General features: G+C 38.4%; 1 protein-coding gene across 1 annotated transcript in view; it reads right to left on the bottom strand.

The window, feature by feature from the left end:
• The window catches only part of LOC145999759 (endochitinase-like), an 80745-nt gene extending 64339 nt beyond the window's left edge, over positions 1-16406 (bottom strand). The window contains exons 1-11 of the mRNA XM_083137050.1: positions 16306-16406; positions 14886-15067; positions 13701-13878; positions 12285-12507; positions 11348-11474; positions 10441-10644; positions 9010-9088; positions 6928-7145; positions 4119-4277; positions 3353-3473; positions 813-855 (exon numbers count right to left, since the gene is read on the bottom strand). Of these exons, the coding sequence (XP_082993176.1) occupies positions 813-855; positions 3353-3473; positions 4119-4277; positions 6928-7145; positions 9010-9088; positions 10441-10644; positions 11348-11474; positions 12285-12507; positions 13701-13878; positions 14886-15067; positions 16306-16393 (1622 nt within the window). The 5' untranslated portion in view covers positions 16394-16406. The remainder of the gene's footprint in view (positions 1-812; positions 856-3352; positions 3474-4118; positions 4278-6927; positions 7146-9009; positions 9089-10440; positions 10645-11347; positions 11475-12284; positions 12508-13700; positions 13879-14885; positions 15068-16305) is intronic.
• Positions 16407-23201: the final 6795 nt, after the last annotated feature.

Genomic DNA, 23201 nt, shown 5'->3' on the forward strand with positions numbered 1-23201 from the left:
CAAAATAAATTTCACTATTGAGTTTGAAAGCGCAGTCCGTAGACTTGTAACTTGCATGATTTTTTCTGTTACATATTTCTCTAAGTTATATTATGTGACGCTCAAAATGTAGGACATTTATGATATTTTCAAAATTCCTCCCGGACGCCGGACATAAGTCTAAAATGTAGGACATGTCCGGGAAGAACCGGACGTCTGATAATCCTACATAAACATGACTTCTTACATAACCGCACAAAAATAAGTCTAATGAAGTTAAGTCTGCTGAGCGGTGTAGCCACTCAACCAGGAAATTGCAGGTCCAAATTAGCATGAACAGATGAAAAGTAAGGAGGAGGTGCATCATCTTGCTGAGAATCATGACTCGGTGTACTTTGCATTCTATCTGGTTTAAACCAACATTTAGTAGGTCCTAAATCTCACTAATTTTTATGTCCGCATATGGTACATGGTCTCTACTGTTGCCTCTAAAAGGCCAGACTGACAACTGCATTTAGCTGTTATTCTATAGGTCTATCTCTTCACCAAATTTATTCTTGGTAGTTGCAGAAGTTTCTGAAATACTAATTGTTGTGGTGGACTGACGGGCAAGATTTCCTCATACAGGTAGCTTTTTCATTTGTTGATTAGTATCTTACAATTTGAATGACGTCAGCTACCAAATGGCCGGTATTCTTTTTATCAATCGTTGCTACGGGAGCTTCACGCAGTATTTTAAAGGAAATAATGTTTGACTTGCAAAGAGTCCAATGAGGTTTAATTGTAGCCTAATTTAAAAAAGGAAGAAATTGTCTTACGACAAAAAGACGTACCGTTCCTGGAATGCGGTGGAATCGAAGAACGTTTGCACCTCAACTGCACAAGTTGAATGAATTCGTTGGCTTCATGGCGATTTTTTTTTTTACTTATTATCGTCCCACATCTCTTGAGTGAAAGCCTACCAACATTGTGACATTATAAAACATTTCCGGGTTGTGTGTGAAACGTAGAAAGTTAATATATGCAGGTTGCTCGGTTTATTGATTGATTTAGTTTGCTTTACTTCGCTTTTCTGCCACTTTTGTCTAATCGCGAAGATGAGGATGAGTGATGACAGTGATTTATCCACACACCCCCAACACCCCGCTAACACCTCCAGAAAATTTCCTCAACACCCCTCTAGAATTTTTCACAAAGGCCCAATTTATGGTCTTTTTGGGTCGAAATTTACCTTTACACCCCCCTACATTTCGACTTACACGCCCCCCCAAACGGAAAAATCTGGATAAACCCCTGAGTGATGACATGATGAAATTGACGAAGCGATACTCACAAAGAACATCTATCCCTAGGCTAGGATCCTGAAAGTTGTCATTTTCGTTTGCGTAACAGTTTTCTTGAAAAATATTTTGTAGTAGAAATATTGTGATCAACTAAATGCATGTAATGATATTTGCCTGAGGAGACCATAAGATTTTATAAGAACCAGTGGCTGACAACTAATTTAGGCAAACACAAGCCTAGACACAATTGAACTATTACTATTTATGATTACGCTATAATTTATTATTAATATTTAATTACAAGGATACATATTTATTAAATTTATTAATGTATAAGTTTAAAAAATAAAAAGGTATTTACGAGTAAAATTATTAGGATTGGCCCATCGACTTCTAAAGCATGAATTTGCCGAGCGCGGTCACACGGAGGATGAGAACCACTGGTGTCGACAACTTCTCTTGGTAACGTTTTGTTCAACGTAACGTTGACGTAATGTTGACAACTCATTTCAACACTATGATATCTCGAAAACTAGAACTACATGTCATAGTGTATGCAGCATATGGCACAGATTCATGATGCCATTTATTTATTTATTTATTTATCTTGGAAAACCTAAGAAAGGCGTTGGATGGCATGTGAGCAGAATGAAATCGCAGGTTGTAACCCTTCTCCCGGGTATAATACACGTATTTACTACACATATTTGCATTTACGAAGGGTTTCATACATCTTGTGTAGGTATTCAAACCCCCCTTTCATTAATAAACCTAGTTCGAACGTGTCTTTCAGCCTTTTGATTAGCTCAGATGATTTCGAATAGGAATTAAAACAATATATCCTGAAATGAACCCAGGACTCTTTGTGTGGCAAATGTGTCGTCCTGATTTTGTATACGAGACACATATTCTCTTGAAATCTACGGCAATAACACGGTAGACATAAAATGGTTTCAGTCTGTTCCTCTCGCGTCATGGCAGTCAGAAGAATGTGATCTGCCGGGGATGTATTGAGACTTTTGGCACATTCTGTGTGTGTGCATGTACAAACATACACACCAACTCAGCCGCGAGATTGGCATGGAATCCAAAATCATTTCTACAATCGACTGTGCATACTAATACTATTTTTTCTATCTATTCGATTTCATCTCTGCATTTTTAAAGTGTGAGCAAGCTGCTTCAACTATGAAATCATACTAGATATTTGTGATCTAACCAAGCCTTGCAATTTTCCATATGAACAAAGACAACCCTAAGATGCAGGTTTTCAAAGGTTTATTAATAAAAAATAAGCCGTTATTAAGTAGAGATTGTTGGACGTTTATTTCTACAATTTTTATTTTACATTATTTTAAATTTGATTCACGATAAACGTGTAATATCTTCCATCCCTTGTTGTTGACTCTCGGGAAAACGTTTGGGAGTTCTGGAAGAAAAAAAATAAGTACATTATAATTTTCGTGTATTTGTAACCTGGTATACTACCTTAAGTATACAGAGTGTTTTTAAAGTCCTGCAGGATTCTATAAAGCTCTAATTTTAATGTAATTACAACGAAGTACCTTCTCCTCACCAAAATACAAGATTTTAACTCTGCAAGCCATAATAAGCACTGAGCTTTTTTCTACATCGGCGCCATCTTTGAATCATATGATCGCGTGATCACCTGCACACATGTCATTCAGCAGTGTGGGGAGAACAAAATTTTAAAGTTCCCTCTGTGTAACAAACAATGTGTGGTTGTAATGAACCTATTACTATAGGTGTTTAGAATCCTGCAGGACTTGTAAACACACTATGCATTTGTAAAGCATTATCATGAATTTTGAACACACGGAAGAGCATTTATATTGTAGCAATCAGCTTTTGAAGTGAAAAATTTTAGCTGAGGGAATGTTTGAACGAGCCTTGAGGTTAGTTGGGGGGATGTTCTTATGGTTTAACATGATGACAATGAGACAGCTGGGGAAATGCTTTGCGAAAATTTTGCTGACTGGAGGATACCATCCTCCGCATCTCCCCTCACTTGGTCGTAATGTTATCTGCCAACTGTGTTATTAATGTTATTTGTACGTATCTTACCTTTTACATGGTACAGTAACTTGTATCCACGTTCTGTGGCCAGTCGCATATGTTTTGGTATGGATTGAAAACGAGTCCAGTGCTGCAAGTCTGAAGTGTTGGACTGCCTTCTATGCACCAGACGTACTGTGGGAAGAAATTTAAAACATGAAACATGGCTGTATACAACTACACACATGCACACACATATGCAGATTTTTTTGAAATTGTGTTCAGGTTAAATTAAATTTAGGGTCCTTTCGTTTCCCATGAAAATAACATTCGTACCTCATAGTATGATTCAGAGAACAAACCTGTGAAGGGTTGGTAAGAGTTAGTAATGCAATGCTGATGGTTTGTTTTCTAATTTAATAATTTACTTAATATTAAAATATAATTACTAAATAATAACAACGGAGAATAACATGTAAATATTTTGTGACGACTATTTTAACTCACAAAAACTGCCATCCTCCGTGGCGAAGGGGTTAGCACAGCGTGTAACTCAACACTCCTCAAATTTTCAAGCTCTCCAATCGAAAATGTATGATAAATGCCTGCGCATGGGTGTTTCACAGTAGCAAAACGATACTATTATATTGAAGCAGTAACATACTGTAGTCTGTAGCAGTTAACAGATAAAGTTTAAAGAAAATTCTGGAGCTCTTGAGGGATTGTCAAATGTTCTTTATCTCCTATGCAATTCTACAGGATTGAACGCGCCTTTATACCTACTCTGTGTCCACACAGAGCATGAAAGATATGCTTGTGAGAGTGGATATGGTAGCTTACCTGGTCACAGTTCTTGGTTGGGAAAAACGTTCCTTTGCTGCAGTCAGCGTCGTCGGGGTCGATTGGCGACACGGTGCCCCTTGGTGTGGTGGAGGCTGTGGGGTCGGGAGTTGGATTCGCTGGGTCGCGTGTGGTGGTTGGTGGTTTCCACCAAGTAGGCTGTAGGAATTAAGAAAATAATTAAAATAATTAAAAGGTTTTTATATATTTTTAAAGGTTTTATAGGATTTTTATGTCACACAGAGACATTTGCTTTGTTTGGTCACGAAAAAATTCAATGACGAACGTGTTTGAAACGTACTCTCTGTCGATTTCCCTTCCTCCAAGTCCATGGTGATTTTTCAAAGCTCCAAAGAAAGCGAAATGTCTAGTGCCACTGTTACCTGTACAATCCAAAGTGGTCTGATCTGTGTGGTCTTGCTCACTTTCGCGTCACTTCGGTGCTTCACGCCTTGCAAACTAACATTTCAGCATTGAAGTTTGCACCACTGACTATGTTTTTGTTGAAAGATTATTTTCAGCACATAAGATGATCCTCACAGACAACATTGCGGAGTTTGACTGTGGATAACATGAAAGAAGATTGTTGCCTAAATATACGGCGAAGAGTTAATTTTAATAGCAAATTTCCAATGGTAAGTTCTGCCATCGCCGTAGGGTTAGGCAACACACATAACGTTATGCAAGATAGTGCGTATTTCAGGATAGGGTGTCCCATTTTCATTGCCGGTGACTATACACCTAATCAGCATTTTTCAGGAATTTTGAACTAATTTAAGTTTTTTTGAACCTACTTCAGGATTTTTCGAGCCTAACTGAAGATTTTTAGGACCTATTTTTGGATTTTTCGAACCTATTTTAGGGTTTTTAGAGCCTATTTTAGGAACATAAAAATCCGAGGTATAGACTAAGGTTTTGAGCGAATTCCTTTAAATATGTCGTAGATTCTAGTAATCTTAGATTCCTTGACTATGAAAGCCTACTGTAGGCTAACGAGTTGTCCAAGAGCATAGCGTAGGCAGGAATTTGTTCGGAGTGGGCTGGATTTGTAAAGGTGGATATTACATAGCCGTGTTTTAAAGAGGGGGCGAGATACACTATAAATTATTTCGTATTTACTATTTATAACCTTTGTTTTCAAACGTTTTATAAAAATGGTAATCGGTAAGAAAGATTTGCATTTACCACTTTCGTTTTTTCCTACTTCTTTCCTGCTTTCATTTGAAAATTTTGATTTATCTGGAAAATTCAAAGGGTCCTTAGCCTCATCAGTTCCCCTGCGTACGCCAGTGTCAAAGAGAAGTCAACAATATGTTACTATTTTTAAATAATATCAAATTTCCTATTTCTCCATAGATGAATAGTTTTTTAAGTCGCCATCATTCATTGTGATCTACTGTTAATCCAACTCTCCGTCGAATAATAAATCAATATTTTCTAGAGATTTCAGAGAAAGTATAAAGGACGATTTGAAACAGTATCCTCTGAAAATTGCAACTAAATTCAAGCAGTTGGTCACACAACCACACACACATTATCACAAAAACTCAATATGCTGACCAAGGCAGAAATTTATTTTATTATAAAACATAAACTAAACGTAACGTTTCAACCTTCTAGCAAGGTCTTCTTCAGACTCTGCACCAAGTACAAATGTAACAAGGTACAAAACAGGACGATATATATACACAAACATTACTCCCCTCCAGACAGTTAGAAAGTTGTTCTGGAACATTCTAGCAGGTGGCTTTCCCTTGTCAACTGTACTTTCACCTAAAAGGCTAAATATATTTTCTTCCATCTAGAATGTGGTTGGACTCTTTTTCTCAGGCTCTTTTTCCTTCCTTCTTCTCTCCTCTTTCTCTCTTGTCCTTTCCACTCTTTCTAACACCTTCTTCCATTTTTTGTTTATCTTCAGTCCCCCATTCCAGTTCATTGCGTCTTCTTCACCTTTCTTCTCTATTTCCTTGGCCTCCTTCCATTTTCTTACTAGTATTCTCTTCTCCCTTCCTATCTGCTTAGCCTCATCCCACTCTATGTCATGTCCTGTTTCTCTCGTGTGTTTATATATCGAATTTCTCTCTCTCTTAAGTCGTACATTATGTTTTATAATAAAATAAATTTCTGCCCTGGTCAGCATATTGATTTTTTAATATCATGGAAACAAGGCTACACATTATCACACAGTTTATAGTAGAAGTAATATTACCTATGTGAAATTTCGTATTTCCGCGTTGCAAAATTTAATAGTTATTCCGATTAATTTCGAAGGCTCACTGCCTTCATTCACTAAGGACACGGCGTTTGGTACGTTTGGAACTCTCAACTCTCAAGAAGTTTTTTGTCACATACGTTGCGCTTTCCTCGGCAGGTGCTTTTCATTGTTCGCATGAAACATAATACAGTACTGACGTTACACATTCATTGCCATAAAAAGCCTTCATTCTCTGATTAATGTAAATTGGTTGACACATTTTCTGCAGTTAGAAACTCTTGCCACCACACGCAGTTTCAGGTGCACCGACATAGTATGGTTACATCATGGTGAGAGAAGTTTGAAACTTGGAATGGAGAAGGGGGGAAGTCTGAAGAGTATAATGCTTGGTTGCTCAAAATCCAAAATATCTTTACACCGTCACAAAAAATAGGAGACATTACTTTTCAGCACGCCCTTGTAATACTCAAACCGCGTTTACCGCATTCATCATGAATAGAAGTAATATGTATGTGCGTTTTTAACACTGTAATTTTCATGCCTCTTTTTGCCCATTTGGTTAGTGGAGAACATATTGCAGACGACAGCACTTACCCTGGGGGATGTGGTCACTGGAGGGGAGACGGGCACTTGGTAGTCCTTGAGCTCGTCGTAGACGACCTGCATGAGAGGATGGTTGCCTTGACCGCATCTGTTCTTGAAGTCGTCGTTGTCGATTGCCCACACCATGGCCCCCGCGTAGTTGTTGGTCTTCAGCCACTCCATCTTGATCTTGATGCTGTCTGGGTCGTCGTATCCCCACCATTGGTTACCTACAGTGATATCAATCGCTCTGTTAGTTTATCAGTAATGAGAGGAGAGAAGAGTAAACCTGATGATAAGAGACCTGTAAGAAGGCCAAGACAAAGATGGAGGGATAACGTTGAGATGGACCTAGAGGAAATCGGTAAGGATGGAAAAGATTGGATTGATCTTGCCCAGGATAGGGACATATGAAAGGCTTGCGTTACTGCAGCCATAAACATTCGGGTTTACGAAGGCTAGAGAGTTACTTAGTTTTATTAATACTGCTTGTTAAAGTATATTTTTCAAGTTGTCGTTTTCTAGTGCTAGGGTAAGGCAAAGTCTTTAAGAAGCAATATGTACTAACATTCTGTCCACATGGTTTAATTGCTGTACGCAAGAAATGCTTAATTTTCTTACCTTCCTGTATACAGTTGGAGGATATTTACAAATCCATGCTCTGGTATAAGCTATTCAATGGGTTACATATTGTTACATAACTCACTGGGCATGTAACTAGATAATTTTCATCAATTTACTTCATATATTCATGTTTACACGTTGTCGTATGGCCTCTCAGATGGCGTAGTGGTAATGTCGTCGTCTTGTCATCAAGGGGTACCGGGTTCGATACCCGGTGGAGGCACATAGTGGTTTGGATCCCACTTCAAACTGTAGGTACAGTCCCGATTAGCCTTACTGTGTATAAAGTGGACTTAAAACACCAAATTTAAAAAAAAAACACTTTAAACTGTAGGTACAGTCCCAATTAGCCTTACTGTGTATAAAGTGGACTTAAAACACCAAAGTAAAAAAAACACTTTAAACTGTAGGTCCAGTCCCGATTAGCCTTACTGTGTACAAAGTGGACTTAAAACAACAAATTAAAAAAAAACACTTTAAACTGTAGGTCCAGTCCAGATTAACCTATCTGTACAAAGAGTGGACTTAAAACAACAATTCAAACATTGTTTTTCATAATCTGCCAACCAAACATCTAAAATTGTTCACAAATATATACAACTAGCTGATTTCCCGGCGTTGCCCGGGTATTTATTTTCCCAATCTTGTATTAGACAGGAAAATAATGAATTCTAACTAGTGTAAAATGGAATAAATTTTAAATGTCATCGTGAATGTCACCAATTAGCTTAGCCACTCCGAAAACTATGGATTAGACACTAATCTAGGTCATTTGTGGCATTTTATTTTTCACTCCCTCTCACCCCCCATGCCGATAGGTGATGAACTTGGAGTTGAGCCGCATTCGGAATGTCACGAAAACTATGAATTCCATTCGCAACACAGCCTGAATGTTAGACAACCCGAGAAACACTATCGTTGTGCGGATGGCATAGAGTCACGGATGTCTGTTTCTGCGGAATTTAATATCGGTGGTTCTCGATTATTTTTACATGTCACCCCTTTCCACCCCCACTCCTAGGGGTGCCAGGGGTGTCTTACACCCACAGTATTTCTTTCCAGGTTGCAAGTGATACGCGTACCAAGTTTGGTTGAAATCGCTCCAGGCGTTCGAGAGTTATTGCTGAACAAACAAACGCACACATATACACACATACATCCATTTTTATATATAGAGAGATTTATGAATAGTTGGGGGGGGCATTATCTATCTATATGTAAATCCCCATAAATATTTACTAAATTCCTCCCCTACATTTCAAATAACTTACTGATCAACTAAATGCTCTGGCAAATAACCAGATTACACGTGTTTGACAAACATGCACATTTTATGCATGCAAAACGATACGTGTACCATTCGACTTGCAATACGGATTGGGGACATATTTTATGTGGATTTTTCAGGTCTATACAAAATTTCGAGTGAATTTGATTCCTTCAAACAAGCAATGTTTTATTTGATCTTACCGTTTGCAGCGAAAGGAACCATGCCGACGTCATCGTACCTCTTGACCCATCCTTCTTCGTTCTGGAGTGCGTAACAGATCTGAAATAGGGAGAAGAGGAGGGTTAAATCATAAAGGAGCTCTTTCAGTGTCTATACACCCTGCATAACGTGTGAGAAAGGGATGAGATATATCGAATGGGCAATGTGTATCTTGGAACAGATTTGAAAGAAAATGGCAAATCGGGCACATTTTTATTTACTCTAAATTAAATAGGTGCCCATCTACTGCTGTCATACATAAACTTTTTGCATCAAAACTTTAAAATTATTATACGATTTAATATAATGTTTTTTAAAAATATTTTGCAAATTTACTACATTAAGTTATTGAGACAAATAATTTTATATACAACTTTTTTCTACGTTAAATTAAAATTGATAGATCGATAGATTTAATATGTTATAATTAATTTCTTTAACTATTCATTATGGTTTACAGTATCTTTTGAGGAGATTCATTCGTTTCTGCAGCTGACTTATTTAATTAATTATATGCGGAAAACTTCTCATACAGATACCTCCTCTATATAACGAACATTTCCTAATTCCTCGGCAGAAACACTTATTAATAACGGATTTCTCAATAACAGATGCTGAAAACAATCTCCCGGCAACGATTTAAAATTTTCGAACAACGAACAATCGTGAGAAACAAAAATGGCGATTTATGAAAATTGGGAGGTAATAATGTTGCAACAATGAGCAAAATGTATTTTCCGCGCAGAAGTTGCTATGGTTTTGGTGGTGGCCTGAAGAGTACCTAATTGTTGAAGCTCATTGTTTTGAAATGCATACAATTTTTTATCTTGTGAAGTATGTGGCACGTCTACTGTGGTAGACATGCAAACAATAAACTTTAAATGAGAAAGAAACCATAAATATCTAAGAGGAAGAGAAACTTAAATTTTACAAAATTGTACTTATTGGAAAATTTAGAGGCATGATAAATTTTATTCGCTAAGCGTGGAAGAAATTAAGAGGATTTTAATACATAGAACATTCTGTTGCGCAAATCGAAATGTAGATTCAGTAGATCGTGTCTTTGTATGTGACTCTGTCATGCTATGCGTGTATTAGGGATTCTCTTGTACACGTATTGGCCATACAAGTAAGGGAAAATGCCCTAGTAACATGATAGTTTTGTGAAAAGAGACACTCATCGAGAATTTCTACCCAGCAAGCATAAGGAAGGGGAAAAAGGCCAAAATTCACAACTCGAAAGTTTCTGAAACTTCAGTTCAAACAAAACCGCCATTATAGTCTTGGTCTTGATCAAATTGAGCATTGTAAGTTTATTTCCGAATAGCGGACACTTTTACGTTCCCCATTGGTGTCCATCATAGAGAAGTTCCACTGCATGTTTCTTTCAAAAGCAACAAAAACCAACTTACCTCCATGTATGTCTGGAATCCCCAAGCGTTGGAGAGAGGTCCAGGCTTTCCACCACCGTTTCCTTCCTCCCAACGAGTGATTGGTGCTCCCAGCTCAATGTTGTCAGGGCTGCCCAAAGTGTAGGTGCGGCCGTACATAGCGATTCCCACCACCAGCTTGTCGGCTGGGCAACTGTACTCCTGCCAGAGGTGCATGGCATCGTTCTGAAAGGAAAATATATTTTTAAAGTTCAACATTTAACTGTTTACTTTTGCCAACCCCATGTATAGATTTATATTGGGCATGTGTAATGATTTAAACAGTGATGAACCAACATGTATATAACGTCTGTAATGTTTATTTTTAAAAGAATAAGCATAACAAACTTCTGTAAAATTGCATTTTTTAAAAAATTAAGTGCTTTCACCAGAACAACCCAATTAGATACAATAAAAATATATTATGTAATCATTGTTCCCTTTCCACCAATGATAGGGCACTTGTTGAATCATTAGTGGAATGTGGTGGATAACTGAATCTGGTTGGCTACTTTAATCAATGATCGGCATAATTATTGTTAATCATTGCTCATGTGTTGATATTTTCCGATTTCACAGCAGGAAATGTCAGGGCCCACAGTACGAATCAACCATGTAATCGGAGATAAAACAAAACGCTTATAATGCAAGGACACAAGATAACATTTTTTTCATATCCAAACAGAAGTCTCTGTTATTGACGTTTGAACAATGAAATAAATATTTGGTAAAACTGGGTTCGCTGCAAGTTAATTATTGTGAATATGACCTTTTATTAATATTTTACTAAGATATGCTGTGTTATTTTTCTTTTCTGACATTGCTTTACAGCTTGGTCAAAAATTATTTAATTCGAATGTTTAGTTGGAAATTTTTCAGCATTACTTACAACATTGAGCTTCTCGTAAGCGTATTGGTCCAGTCCTGGTCTTTGGTACAGTGGAGTGTGGACGTCAGCGAATCCTGTCCATGAGCCACGGAGATCGTAAGTCATGGCGTGGATAGCATCCAGAAGCCTAACGTGAACGATATGACATAATAAATGCTGTGGAACTTATGTAACATGTTTTGTTGTGAATGGCTAATGTATACGACTTCAACAGTAACTTGAGACTCAGAATGTTTCATAAAGCATGCTCTTTGTGCCTTTAACTCCCGGTTGAGTGTTGTTTCTGGTAGTGCAAACCCTTCTCGTTTATCTATTACATTGTAGATCTGAAATCGAACTAAATTGTGTCTCACCCAACAATTTTTTATACTTTCTGGTTCCTATTTTATGATTGTGGAAGTTTCATATCTTTTTATGCTTTTTTTAGTTGTCAAATTACGAACATGATAGTTTATTATTTCAGACGTAAGTACACTTTACATTAAAAGGGAAGCAATTTCCAAAAATAATATTACTTTGTGAACTCTTTGTTCACTAGTTTGGAACAACTGCAGTTAGCTCTTATATTTCAATTATTTGCAAGGTAGCACTATGTAAGAGTTCGTTTTCTTCAATGAAGGTTTTCATTGTCCATCAACGTTTCTGATATAAGGAATTGGAATACTTCACACATCTTATGTAAATAATGACTGTCACATTGAGTGCTGGGCTCAGGATCCTCCACGTTCCACCTACTTTGAGCTCTGTTGCTCCCATGAGAAAAGAATTCTGCATGTGCCCTTGTGCAGCATGTTTGCCAATTTAAACGTTACATCCTAACCGTTCGATTATGGTTTAGTAATTTGAAAGAACACTTTCAGGGCAGTGGTTCCGACTTGATCTGATCATCGGATTCTTCATTTATTGCCTTATTTAGAGATACTTGGAAGGTACTCACTGGCAGAGTTCCATGACGTGGTATCCATCGTTGAGCCTGAACTTGGCGACTGGCACGGCTGCTGTGATCTCCCATCCCTTGCCCTCGGCGTCGAAGGCCTCTCGCAGCTCCTGCACCAGGGACAGGTAGTTGTCCTTGTCGGCCATGGCGCCACCTCTGTCGGCTGCTCCTGGGTACTCCCAATCCAGGTCGAATCCGTCGAAGCCATATTCGTTCAGGAGGTCTGGAAATTAAGATGTTGACAGATGTCAGGGAAAACAGCAATGGTTTAATCATGTGAGAAGATTTCCTGTGTTCGGGGACAACTGAACTTTAAGTCTTAGAGCGCTATCAGGCTATTCAGAGACAATAGATTATCGACAGACTGTCGATAAGCAGTCCGTTTTTACAACCTATGAGATCTTTTCTGTTCTTGACAGCATTTTAATTCCAACCTTTTGGTTTTACAAAGAACTGTAATTTTACGGCATTCAACTGATTTTACGTAGTACTTTTTAATTTTATCATTGGAGCTGTCTCAGAAACGACCTTTTCTTGTTTCTAAGAACGACAGTGTTATCGTAAATTCTGAACATATAAATCTGTTCAAAATATCTCGTACAGCAGATTAATTTCAAATGCAAATATCGAGATAACACCGAAAGCAAGCAGCAAGCACACCCAAACAAGGATTCTTCTGAATAATTCCAGAGAAGTTTCAAGTAGTTCTAGTACTTCTTGTTAAACTGCCGCGGTAACCCTATGAACATTGAACGTTTGGTCATGAGAGCAGTGAAGTTGTTGCGGAGAATGTTTCCTCGCCTACGATTCTATGTCCAGATGCTCGAGTAAAATTTCATTTAGTGGTATGTTGTATCTTACAGAAACTTCATGTCAGTGTGATTGTGGAGAGCAAATGTGTAAGGTATTCAAAAATGACTTTTTCGGGTAGTTGTTCAGGCCCTCCGAACAATTGAGAGAGAAAAGTTGAGAACTCTTTCGATCTTGGAAGAATGAGAATGATCTGCCATATTTCAAATGGGTGAACAGAAGTTCATAGTAGAGCTAGGATAGGTTTTGTAATATGTACTGTTCGAATATCAGTCTCAATGATCCTGTGTAATAAGTCTAGCACTGATTTGTTTGTGCCAGTAGTCTTGAACCTTTCGTAGGGACTAATGATGAATAGATTCTCTTGGGCTATCGACCAGATAAGTTCTGGAAGGATTTACAAGCTTTTGAGAGTTAACATCTTTCAGATCTTCTTCACTTCTATCCTGAAGTGGCGTTAGCTCTGTCTGGTCAATAGCCCGAGAAAATCTATTCATCGTAGCAGAGAAGTGTTCTTCGGAAGTCAGTTTTAAGACAGTATGTATTCCGAGATCTCCGTGTTGTGCATCTTTCATCAGAGAAGAGCCATTCGGAAGATGTACTTACTGACAACGCTCTTGATGAAGGTATCTCTCCTGCTCTTGTCAGAGACCAGCTCTGAGTACTTCTTGCCTCCCTCGGCCCACCCTCCGACGGCGATGGCGGTCTTCAGTCCGGGGTACTTCTCCTTGAGGGCGGTGAAGCGGCGGTAGCCTCCTGGCTGCCCATCTTGGTCAAGGTCGCGCTGCAACGGAAAGGGGTTCTCATTAGTGGCTCTCTACTTCGGTTGACAATGACGAATTTAATGGATGCAGTTATGATCACAAAAATTTATCCACACACCCCAAACACCCCCAGATTTTTTTTTTTTTTTACAAAGGTCCAATTTATACCTGTTAAATTTACCCTTACACCTCACTAGATACGAACATTTACCCTTCAGGTGGAAAATTCTGGATGAAAACCTGTACCTGCCATCGTTTGTTACTCTAGCTGCTAGACCATGTCCAGTAGAATCATGTATATTGATTTCTTAAAATGTATTTATGAGCTGATGTATTGATATCCAGTGATCGTACTACAAAATATGTAGAGCTCCATAATGTATAATACAATAAATGTGTTTTTGCGTTCCACATTTCGAATTTTGTTTAAAGTGGCATGATAGATCTGATAAATATTCCAAAATATTTCCAGGTGAAGCCGTGAAAAGCAAATAAATTTGTACTGAACAGCTAGATTGAAAGAAATACAGAATATACGTATGTACATATATATCAACTATGTACTGAAGATGTAGACCTGGCAATTATGTCGGTCGAATACTCACTTCCGTTTCCGCCATCTTTCTATAGAGCTGAAGATGAGACTCGCGGGTGCAAAAATATAAACGTTTTCCAGTGCCTGGTGAGTGTTTTCTATTTCTTTCATATTTGTTATTTATATATATAATATACACGCACACACAAATGAATATGTATTATGTATATATCTTGGAAAACGTGCAAGATTATTATCAAGTAAGAAAATTAAATATAAATGATTTGGAATACATTTACTTGAAATTCTTATTCCTCTTATAATGTTATAACTTACGATATATAGTATACATTAAGACCTCTATTCCATACAACACACAGGGAGAGGCGCATTTGAAGATCAATTCTTTATCTAATATTATACTTTGATATCTGCACGAAAGATTCCAAAGCCATTCTGAGCCTACTTGCTCCTTATACTTTATGTACCTACCTCTGGGTTGAGGACGAGAACTTCCCATGTGACGTTGCTGACGCCGCAGAATGAGTAGATGACGTGGTTGCAGAGGTCCCCTGGGATGTCCTCGATGTCGTAGGCGCCCTCGGGAGGTCTGTTGATGGCCCAGTTACTGAAGTAGCAGGTTCTGCGGGCGGTTCTATCCGCTGAGTCGGTGGCTGGAAATAAATAAATAATATATTACCGTGAAAATTACTCTCGACACTTTTCCAAACAGAATAGCCAGGGAACCATAGTGCAAATCGTTTACTCTGTGCTTCGTGACGTAACTACTTAGCTGGACATCATTACGTGCTTATTCGGGGCTTGAAACTAATGGGCACAGTAGGCCACTTCCAAGGCAGGTGTCCAAATGATGAAGGGGGGAAGGGGGCAATTGCCCACAAAGCTATAAGGAAATGTAAGAAGCAAAGTGTCAAATACTCTGCATTTCTCTTAAGTGGTAAATTGGAACTAAAATATTCTATATAATTCTGAGTTCCTAAGACACATTAATTACTTTTCTGGAACGAGCTGCGCGTCTCTGAAAAAAACTATAAGTGTTTTTGCCCCTGCAATAAAAGTAATGGCTTCCCTCATCATAGGCTAACTTATTATAGTAGGGGCGCTTTATTAAAATTTACGAGTACATTTGTTAACTTCTTCCAACCTGAGGAGCAAAGTAATGAGCCATTTTTATTATTTCGCAAATGTAACAGAAATTACTGAAACTTTTTTCCCGCAAATTTTGAATTTTAAGTCTATGTGTCACTTATTTCTTGACTGTATGCATGTTTCCAAATCTTTTTCTATCTCCACTCACTCATTGAATGTCCGTGCTTAGGACTTTCACACGAATATTTGGTTCCATAATCACACGGTGGATGGAACCTAGGCTACAGTGTGCCATGTCGAATGCTTTCAGTTTGTGCATATTTGTTGCTTCCATTTAAGATTTACATTGAATCTTTTTTTGGGGGGGGTACTTATCGCTAACTGCAACGCCTCGAATGAAGATGTTTCAGGTTTGAACCCTGGATGAAGCATGAATTTATCATTGTGTTTATCCCGTCATGCATCATCAGTTCATATTCATCGTCCCTATTAGCCCAAGAGGTAGAAAAGCTACGTACACTAATAGAAAGAAAGACAGGCAGAACAAAATGAATGATTATTAAATGAAAAATCGAAGAGGGGCGACTCAAAAACACTCATGTACGAGTCAGGACTCGAATCTGTAACGATTGGGAGTCGACCACTTAACACACTTGTCCGTCAAGCGACTACAGTTGTCGTCCATGTCTATCCGTATAAATGAACCACAATGTTGCGTAAAGATTCCCAGTTAATGCAATTCCGAATTCGACTGTTTGTTTGGCTTTTATTTTAAGAGATAAATACTGAAAATGATGCTTACGGTCTGGCTCAGCATACATCAGCTTCCCACCAGCAACAAGCGACAGCAGCGCCGCCAAAAGAGCGACGAAAAGAAGAAGATACTTCATGCTGTTGCGACTTGTCCTGCAAGAAAACCAGGAAAATGTTATTGTAAATACAATATATATATATTAGGAATCTTAGAGTGATATAATATGATCAGTGATAATGGGGAGTTGTCCCATCACTCTTTTGTCCCCGCATATTGGCATTTTAATGTTAAGCCTTGTCTGCTAAGAAAAAGTAAACTACAGTAGTGCTACAGCTACAAATGTTCCATAAAGATTCACAAACTCGCCACTTGCCTTCATATATTTATATGTAATATAAGGACGTGTATGAATGCTCCACAAACGCATCATTTGCTGACATTCTCTGTGTGAAGGGATCCTAAGTCTCCATTCTTTACCCTCGCGTAACTTTACGTATAAACGGCCAGTTTATTTTTGTTCTCTACTTCGTGCTCGGATAGGTTAATCATTTAACAGTTTAAAGTGGGATCTGAACCTTTCTGCAACGCGTCTCCACCGGGAATCAAGCCCAAGACTCAAGCCCGTAGCCAGGATTTTATTTCGAGGCTCATTCCTTTTCAGCACAGGCGTCGCCAGAAATATTTGTGTAGAAATAGTAATGATAAGTACAATTATTACCACAGTTACAATTGTCATTTTACAATAAAAACTATTATAAGTTAATCAAAATAAACCAATTTTAATACAAATTTATTATTATTATTATATAAATAATACTCGATCCACCGTATGAGTAAATATCCAACACAAGTGTTGTCTATTATTTTTTCTTACGTTCTGTACAGTTAGTGAACTGAAATTCATAGTTATTGTATTTTGTTATTGACTTTTACACATTCCGTTAAAAAAGGCTTTAAAAGTTAGGGCCAAATTTTACTCATAAAGTTTATATTGTGTGACCTCTCACAGAGAAAACTATACATTTTGAGAGCTGTGGATCTATTTCTTCTTTGGATTAAATGGTAGAATATAAAACTATAACCTGCTTCCTCTAATATACACTAAGCTGTTTTTGATCTAATGTTTTATCCTGCTAATTAAGTAAACCACTATACACTATTTAAATTAGATATTTGTAGGATTTCTGGAGAGCCTTCAGCCCCCTTATCCCTCCCCTGGCTACGTGCCTGATTACAAGGTTGACAGCAAAAGTCACTATAGTATCAAAGAGGATCCTCCATAGAGAGATATTTGCTCTGTACTAGAACCAGTGGTGCCAAGCCTAACATAATTACATTGCGACTGGTACGAGTTGACTCACGTTGTCTCCTATTTGTTGGGAAATTAAGCTTTCATCACAACTCGTGAGATTCTACTTCACTACTCACGTTCACATACAAAAACTGATCAGAACTGAAGCTGTAGTTTATATGGGAATGCATAACCTTCCAAATAACAGTGCTTACCGCTGTTTTCTAATCAAGGATTCAATTTCCAATGGCGCCACATTTTTAGAGGCTTATACTATACTTACACTATAAGCTGTAAGTCGAATTCCTATTGAGCTATTTGTACGTAAAGTGATCTCAAAATATGCCACGTGGACATCGAATCACAAGTTCATTTTATTATACGATAGTTGTGTTTCACCTACGTCATCAACTGTTGCATTGTGGGTTCGAGCAGACATGATTGTGGCCAGTTCTTGTAAGCATAAGGAATTCAAGCGGTGGGTGGGAGATAGACGCTAACAAGGACATTCGTGATTTGAAACAAACGTGCAGTTGGTGGAGATGTAACGAACGCTACGTGGTGGATATTTCCTTGCAAACGACAAAAAAATTGGCTGCAAACATGACGGACCCTGACGACACATGAAATCCACTTATAGGTGCTTCAACATTGAGGCTACTTACGCGTTTCACCTGTACAGGGACACAAGATACGTATCAACAGTAATTTGATTCGACAAATTGAAATACTCTAACGATTGTTATGGAAGTGAACTTCTTATCAATAGCATAGCAAAACACATCTGAGAACTTCAATCAATTCCTTTGATATAGTGGTGCTGGGAACTTATGTAGACGAGACTTATGTCAACACACAGCATCATAGAGAATTATGCTGGGTCTGAAAAGGTCATCCATTAAACACTGAAGCACAAGATGATAACCAACATATTACCACAGAAGAGTCTGGGCTGCGTGTGTCTGCACAACCCTTTTCTTCAATATGCGGAACTGGATACAGTGTTAAGGCCGAATCACATGGAACTGGATTTCCAGTTAGTTGGCGCTGAACTGTTTACCTGCCCGGATGTGATGGCTGCCTTGCTGGCTGCTTGACTAGTTTGGAGGAATAGGACATGTTCTAATTGCTACTGACTTTCCTCGACTGGATTCTATGGAACAGCCAATCAGAGCAAAGTTTGGCCATGTGAAGATAATCTGTGAGTTTGCAAAGGAGAGTTTTTTGTCTGTGGTTTCCGAGGGTTTACTGTTTTTGTTAGTTTCTCAGTTTCTCAATAAAAAAAAAGTAAGGATATGACGTGCAGTACATTCCTGTTCAGTTCGTTAATATTTAGGTATTATGCAAAGCGATGAGATGTGTACGTGACAAATATGATTAGCTGAAAATGAAAATCCTTATTACTACAAGTATATTAAATGTTTGGTGTTTTTTTTGTTGTTTTTTGTGGATGAATTCTGCGAATCTCATGTATACCATATTTTTCTCGAGTCAATTTGTAGTCCACACTTTTTCTTTTTAATTTTTAATAAAAGCACAAAGCAGTAATTTTACAACATTCTTCAAATTGCTCATCCATCTTTACAGAGATTGTCTGCTCTGCGCAATGTCTTATGGGAACAAAAGACTATCGACAAGTGCGGTAACAAGTATCGTGTGAGGCGAAACCTAGCAATGGGTAGCCAGTTCAGCGCCAATTAGGGCATTCCTACTGGAAATCCAGTTCCGTGTGACTCGGGCTTTACTTGAAGGTGTGTTATGAACGTCACAATCTATATCCTCAGTGACACTGTGTTTCTAATAGAATTCCCCACCATTCACCAAGCAAAGAATATGTAATATATCTTACCTGAACACTGCAAAAGTGGCTTGCCCAAGATCTGCCCCGCCTTTTATACTGACAAATCTGTAACGCACTTGAGATTTCAGATGAGTCGATAAGGTGGCACGATTGATAACTTTATCTCATTTAACAGATCGAAAAATCTGCTGAAAGGGGGTCTTCTACTGTTTGGAGAATGTTTTTTTTAGCACAAAATAATCTTATCAGCCATAGTTTATACACAAATCATCGATTAGTTGACCTTCAGTCATTTGTAAGTAGAATTCGAAGCTCTTCACAGGAAAATGTAAGTCCTTGAAGTGATTATCAGTGAACTTCACTTACTTTTACCGATTCTGTCTGTTCGACAGATACTCTGTAATATGAAACATTCCACTTTCGCTAGAAATTTCCTAAATTGTATAGCTAATTTTGAAAAGGTAGATGTACACTAATATATGAATCGGCAGGTTAAGAAGGGAATAAGTCCAAAAAGTAAATTTGTGGGAAAAGAAAACTGTAAAATAGATCCAGGATCCATTTCCTTCTTACACCTTACGTTCATTTCAGGGTTATTTATCTTCCTCTAGGGACTGCTTTTTATATGTTTCTTCACACTCCCGTGTAGTACGCTTTCCGATGATGTCGAGTACAAAAGGTTATTTTGCCATTTTTCGGTCTTTATTCCCTTCTTAAACCTGCGGATTCATACATATATGTTTCTAACTTGTAATTATTTATTATCACCCACTATTGACATTGCGTAAACTGTAATACCCATTCGGGTTCGAATTCCAACCTAGGCATGGTCGTTCTTTGCGAGTGTATCTTCATCAATTTCATCTATCACCGCTCACATCATTGTCGCGATTAGCCAGAAATGCGACTTTAAATAACAATAAAAAAATCGAACTATAGGTACTTTATTGGCAGTCCTTATTTGTAATATTTTGCTTCTAAGTGATATAAGTTAAATGTCGGTTTAGTCTAGAAACTGTTTTGACATTTCATCAAATTATAACACCATTAAGCCTTGTTTCCATGATATGGAAAACTTAATATGCTGACGAAGGCAGAAATTTATTTTATTATAAAACATAAACTAAACGTAACGTTTCAACCTTCTAGCAAGGTCTTCTTCAGACTCTGCACCAAGTACAAATGTAACAAGGTACAAAACAGGACGATATATATGCACAAACATTACATAGCAGAAACGAAAAGAGGCTGAAAGACAGGTTGAAACAACATAGGGATGATGTACGAGTTAAGAGAGAGAAAAATGCGATATTTAAACACACGAGAGAAACAGGACATGACATAGAGTGGGAGGAGGCTAAGCAGATAGGAAGGGAGAAGAGAATACTAGTGAGAAAATGGAAGGAGGCCAAGGAAATAGAGAAGAAAGGTGAAGAAGACACAATGAACTGGAATGGGGGACTGAAGATAAACAAGGAATGGGAGAAGGTGTTAGAAAGAGTGGAAAGGACAAGAGAGAAAGAAGACAGAAAAATGAAGGAAAAAGAGCTTGAGATAAAGAGTCCAGCCACATTCTAGATGGAAGAAAACATGTTTAGCCTTTTAGGTGAAAGTACAGTTGAAAAGAGAAAGCCACCTGCTAGAATGTTCCAGAACAACTTTCTAACTGTCTGGAGGGGAGTAATGTTTGTGTATATATATCGTCCTGTTTTGTACCTTGTTACATTTGTACTTGGTGCAGAGTCTGAAGAAGACCTTGTTAGAAGGGTGAAACGTTACGTTTAGTTTAAGTTTTATAATAAAATAAACTTCTGCCTTGGTCAGCATATTGAGTTTTTCATCAAATTGTAGGAACCAGTTCTTGGACACACATTACTAAAGCTTATTTTTCTAATGCGTTCACTGAAAATCAGTAGTATTGAGTGGTTATTGTTTACTGCTGTAACTGTGTTCGTTTGAGTTTGTTCGGGGAGATGATCATGTTAAGGTTTATTTGTTGTTGTGTCTCGCGCCTGCAGTGGCGGATCTAGAAGTTACAGTTGGGAGGAGCGAAATTCAGTCGGGTTCCTCACCTCATCGAGAATCAATTCTAGCAATACTTTCACTGTTTTATATAAACAATATATAATACCGTGGACAGGAACCGAGCAGACTTAGTTTATTGTTTTGCAAAAATAGAGGCCCAGGACCGGGATATTGGTTAGTTTAGGTGTTGTTATATGCGTATATAGACTAATCGGGACTGGTCTTAAAAGTTTAAAGTCGGGTCCGAACCAGTATGTGCTTTCACCGGGCATCGAACCCGGTACCCCTTGATTACAAGGCGACGACGAGTCTTCAAAAATAGGTATAATAATATATTTAAAAAATCTGGCATTTTGGAGGGGCTATCGCTCCTATCGCCCTCCCGGTGGATCTGCGCCTGTGGATCTTACTTTCCCGACGTGTTCTTTTCAAACCTGCCGCGATGTACAGCCACCGGCCAAAAAATGGAACACCTTCATCCTGAAATATTCGCTTCCTTGAAAGGCGTTATGTGTGTTGCCCAACTCTAGTGCGATGAATGGCAACGTCTACCACCGCCGTAGAGTTAGGCAACACACATAACTTCTTGCAGGGAAGAGAGTATTTCAGGATCTAGGTGTCCCATTTTTATTGTCGGTGAGTGTACAAAAAATTCGTAGCAAGAAAACTGTCGTAGAGAGCTGAAATCAGGTTTATTTCTGAGCTGAATGACAGTCCTCTCAACGGAAGTGTATTTTATCCATATTCCCTCACAGTAGTATTAGTCATAAAAAGAAGCAGAAGAGATTTCAAAGTTTACAAAACAAACAACCTTATTCGGCAGGTCACTATGGCAACCATAAAAAAAAGATATAGTGACTAGTACTGTAATGTTCCTACAATTATGCAAAATCGCGTTAAATATAGTTCAACACTTCTTTGAAAGAATAATAACAATATATAATGATCTTAAATAGAAGCAGTGTATCAATCTTAGTGGGAAAGTTTGGTTATAACATCGGTCCAATGGGATGCAAATAGCTTGACATTTGCAGGTATAGTCCACGCGTTTACTTCGTTAACGTCGAAGAACTAAAGAAAGCCGCCGCCACAAACATGGGTGGGGATAAATTGCGGGCGAGTTGTTTTCGTCCAATCACACTCAAACTTCAGGCAATGGGCGCAGCTGTCATTCTGCTCGTGTACTCCACGTGGAGTCTCAGTCACATGACTGCGGATACGCTGTTGTCGTACTTTGCAACTTCAATGTGAAGACCGTGGGAAGGTGCTAGTGCGCGGGGGGACAAGGTGGCGTAGAGTAGATGTGGAGAGTAGATGTGTGGCAACACATTGCGTTGAATGTGATTGTTGCAGCTGGTGGGCGCGCTCCGTGGACTTCAAAGCCAGCCGGTCGTTAACGTAGCTAGCGCGGCGACTATAATCAACATAAAAGACTAAAAATTTTGATACGTCCGAGACAAAAAACAGAGGCAGATTTCAATAACATTGCAGATCTTTTCTTTAAAAAACAAATCGGGACTGGACCTACAGTTTAAAGTGCAGTATCGAACCCGGGACTCCTTGATTACAAGGAGACAACGTTTCGGGGAGGCCACTAGTTTTGGAGGTATGACATGTTAAATGATGTCACGTGATGTTGTTTCAAGTTATGGACTGGCGGGCGTCAAGAATAAGGAACCGTATGTTAGAGTGAGATTACTTTCGTAACATCTCTGGCTGTTTTGCATTGGCAGCTTTGGAGCGAGTCATAAGTCCCGGAGCAGCCAATCAACAAACGAGCCGCTGGCGTCATCTCTACCCAGCACCTATCGCTATCCCTGTTGCTCG

This window comes from Lepisma saccharinum, chromosome 15 (assembly GCF_977018435.1).
Source record: "Lepisma saccharinum chromosome 15, izLepSacc3.1, whole genome shotgun sequence".
Classification (NCBI taxonomy): Eukaryota; Metazoa; Arthropoda; class Insecta; order Zygentoma; family Lepismatidae; genus Lepisma; species Lepisma saccharinum.